This window comes from Primulina eburnea, chromosome 12, assembly GCF_022965805.1.
Source record: "Primulina eburnea isolate SZY01 chromosome 12, ASM2296580v1, whole genome shotgun sequence".
Taxonomy (NCBI): Eukaryota; Viridiplantae; Streptophyta; class Magnoliopsida; order Lamiales; family Gesneriaceae; genus Primulina; species Primulina eburnea.
Window position 1 is genome coordinate 37,604,684 of NC_133112.1, and position 3,439 is coordinate 37,608,122.

The following is a 3,439-nucleotide window of genomic DNA, read 5'->3' on the forward strand; positions in this document are numbered from 1 at the left end:
CTTGGTCACGCGCTGGGAGCACAAACTGTTGCGCCCTAGCGCAACGTGTTCTGTCCGAGATATTATTTTAAGTTTTGAATTAGCAAACATGGTCAACATGAAAGTTGTAGATCTATGTCTTGGCTTGTATTTGCCACCAACCTCACTCAATTTGGATATCAGATGTGAGAGTTACGCTCATGCTCCCAAAATGTGTCAGTGCAGAAACTGCAATGCACACATTACACTTCGGGATAATTTTGCCCCTATTTCCAAATATATTTGGACAAAACTCAAAACATGAAAGTTTTAGTACTATGTATTAGCTTTCTAATGAAGTTGGTTTCATTTCTTTTGGACTAATACTCAAATAAATATCTTGAAAACCATAAAATATGTCACTTTTCTATTGCGGTTCAACATAATTTTTAAACATAAATCAATTTCCAATACAATCTTTCATTATGACCAACTATTTTCTCACATTTATTGTCAATGATATACTTCATACACTTAATAGCATAACAATTTCTTATATTATCGATAATCAACATAGGATTTACGATAATACAATACACAGTCCTTACATAAATATTGCAGACACTTTTGCTAAATAAACAAAATCAATCTTTATCAACATAGAAACATAAATAATTTTTTTAATCAAATCTGAAACAAACAAAACATATCTCAAAAGTAACTTAAAATTGTTGTTTAACATTAAATAAACAGCTCTTATGGCTAGAGCAGCAACCCTTGCTCAATTGCTCATCCTCAGGAAGGTCTCACATTTCCGCAGCTTTCTACTTCTTTTCATCGCCTGAAAATTCTCGCATAGATAAGATCCATATCCGATATCCAATACTCAAGAAGTTGAATTAATTGAGATATTTATTTCAATATAAAACAAACCGTTGTCAGAACTCTTCTGAGCAAAAATACTCCTTGCAATTGCCTTTTTAGTGTCCATGCTTCTTGTAGTAGAAACAAGTTTCTTCTACTTTCTCAGACTTTTCAGGCCCTTTAGAAGTGTTTGCAGTATGTTTCTTGTTGGGTTTATTTTTCTTGGAAGGACGAAAACGCTTCTTACCCTTCTTTTTTGACCCTTTCTTCGTCCGAGACAAAGAGCCCATGAAGAAAACATGTTTTTCCTTCTTGATGGTAGCTTCATAACTAGTCAGCATGTTGACCAGCTCTTCAAACTTGGCCTCCAACTTGTTCATGTTGAAGTTCGCAACAAACCCATCAAATGGCGACGGCAGTGAGAACACTATAATGTTCATGGACAATTCATCGAGGATGACAAGGTTCAAGCTCACTAACTTTTCAATGAGCCCAATCATCATCAGTCATGCTCATGGACCGATGCCCCTTGTCGCAGGCGTGATGTTATGAGTGCTTTGATAGTAGTGTATCTCAGTGAACGTTTTTTTCATCGTACAACTCTTGTAGGTGACCATAAATGTCAACAAAATTAACAGCTTTCTCAAACCGTTTCTGCAATTTGTTTGATATAAAAGCAAACATATAACTCTTAGCTTGTGGCCACTAAAATTTAGATATAATAATAAGATTGAGTGCATATCATTAAAATTTAATAAGATTGTGATTTAGCGTTTATAATTTATTTAACAAAAAAAATCGAATTTGAGAGAGTATTCGAGAAACCTATTCCGCCGGATCTTATTTATCCCCCCTCTCGGATGGATTCTGGTGAACTCTATCGGCAACCAGCTAATGGGCTCTCCCTTTCATTGAAATCCATTTCAATCTTGCTGATCTTATTAGCCATTTGTTTCTCCCAAAAAATCCCTCACAAATTTTACAATCTCAGACCAAATCCTTTTTCCCGTTCCCATCTTCAGAAATTCTTGAAATTTCTTCATGTTGAACCGCACACACTCGCCGAGGAGACCCCTCTCTGTGTTATTTGGATGGCCCCTTTCCTTTCAGGAGGTGGATATAGCTCTGAAGCTTGGTCTTATGTATTAGCACTTCACGGTTACTTGAAGAAGCAAGAGAGCCCATTTTTCAAGCTGGGAATTCGGCAACACGGGGATGGAGAAAATCTTGAATTTTTGGAGGGACTGCCTTTGGATACGAAAAACTTGGCTATCGAGCTTTACCAAACTGAATGCCAGATGGATCAGAGCATAGTTATTTGTCATAGTGAACCTGGTGCTTGGTATCCCCCTTTGTTCGAGACCTTTCCGTGTCCCCCCGCTGGTTATGGCAGGTGGAGGGCCGTGATAGGGCGGACTATGTTCGAGACTGACAGGGTGAATGCGGAACACGTCAAACGGTGTAATAGGATGGACTTTGTTTGGGTTCCTACTGATTTCCATGTGAATGTTTTCACCCAAAGTGGAGTTGATCCCGTGAAGGTTCGGAAGGTTGTTCAACCTGTTGATTTGGAGTTTTTTAATCCATCATCGGTGGAGCCACTGGACCTGAATTTGATTGCCACTCTAGTGTTAGGCTCGGATAAATTGAAACCAAGAAAGCCCTTTGTGTTCCTGAGCGTTTTCAAATGGGAGTACCGCAAGGGGTGGGATGTGTTGTTGACATCATATCTGAAGGAGTTCTCTGGGATGGACCGTGTTTCTTTGTATTTGTTGACAAATACGTATCACATGGAAGGGGATTTCGCCAACAAGATTGTTGAGTTTGTGGAAGACTCTGACTTGGTGAAATCTGTGGATGGTTGGGCTCCGGTATATGTGATTGACAGTCATATTCCTCATGTTGATCTGCCAAAGTTGTATAAGGCAGCGGATGCATTTGTTCTTCCGAGTAGAGGGGAAGGATGGGGGCGGCCCATCGTGGAGGCAATGGCAATGTCGCTGCCGGTGATCACTACAAACTGGTCAGGGCCGACAGAGTATCTGATGGACGAGAATAGCTATCCGTTGCCTATTGACGGAAAAAGTGAAGTTAGGGAGGGAGCGTTTAGAGGGCATCTATGGGGTGAGCCTTGTGGTGAAAAGCTGCAAGTTGTGATGAGGCATGTTGTGTGCAATCCTAGTGAAGCTGAGATTAGAGGAAGGCAAGCAAGAGTTGACATGATGAGAAAGTTCTCCCCTGAAATTGTTGCACAGATAGTTGTTGAACATTTACAACATATTTTTGACAATCCAGGTTGAGAAAAGGAAACTAAGCCCTTTGCATTAGTTGTTTTGATGGTTTTAATCGAAATATGTTTTGCACGTGCTCAAATGAAGCATAAGATATTGATATTTAACTCCATAATCCATATAAAATAAGAATTATCACATAATGCATGTAAATAATCTTAAAACTAATTATGTATAACAGAATTTAAACGTATGGAAATATTAAAGATGAAGAAAAATGATTTGAAATCTAATCATCTAGATTAAAGTTGCATTGAAATACTTATTTCAAGTTTTAATCCACATAACTTGGTCAAAGTGAGATCACATCTAGGGACGTAAACGAA

The 3,439-nt window shown here is 38.6% G+C and overlaps 1 protein-coding gene across 1 annotated transcript; it reads left to right on the top strand.

Annotated features, from left to right (window-relative positions):
- Positions 1 to 1,608: 1,608 nt before the first annotated feature.
- LOC140807224 (uncharacterized) lies at positions 1,609 to 3,220 on the top strand. The gene has a single exon (XM_073163983.1). The coding sequence runs from the start codon at positions 1,683 to 1,685 to the stop codon at positions 3,120 to 3,122; it is 1,440 nt and encodes a 479-aa protein (XP_073020084.1). The 5' UTR covers positions 1,609 to 1,682; the 3' UTR covers positions 3,123 to 3,220.
- Positions 3,221 to 3,439: the final 219 nt, after the last annotated feature.

Bases quoted from the DNA above. Each gene is read 5' to 3' on its own strand.
- LOC140807224 (XM_073163983.1), top strand. From the start codon at position 1,683: ATGGATTCTGGTGAACTCTATCGGCAACCAGCTAATGGGCTCTCCCTT.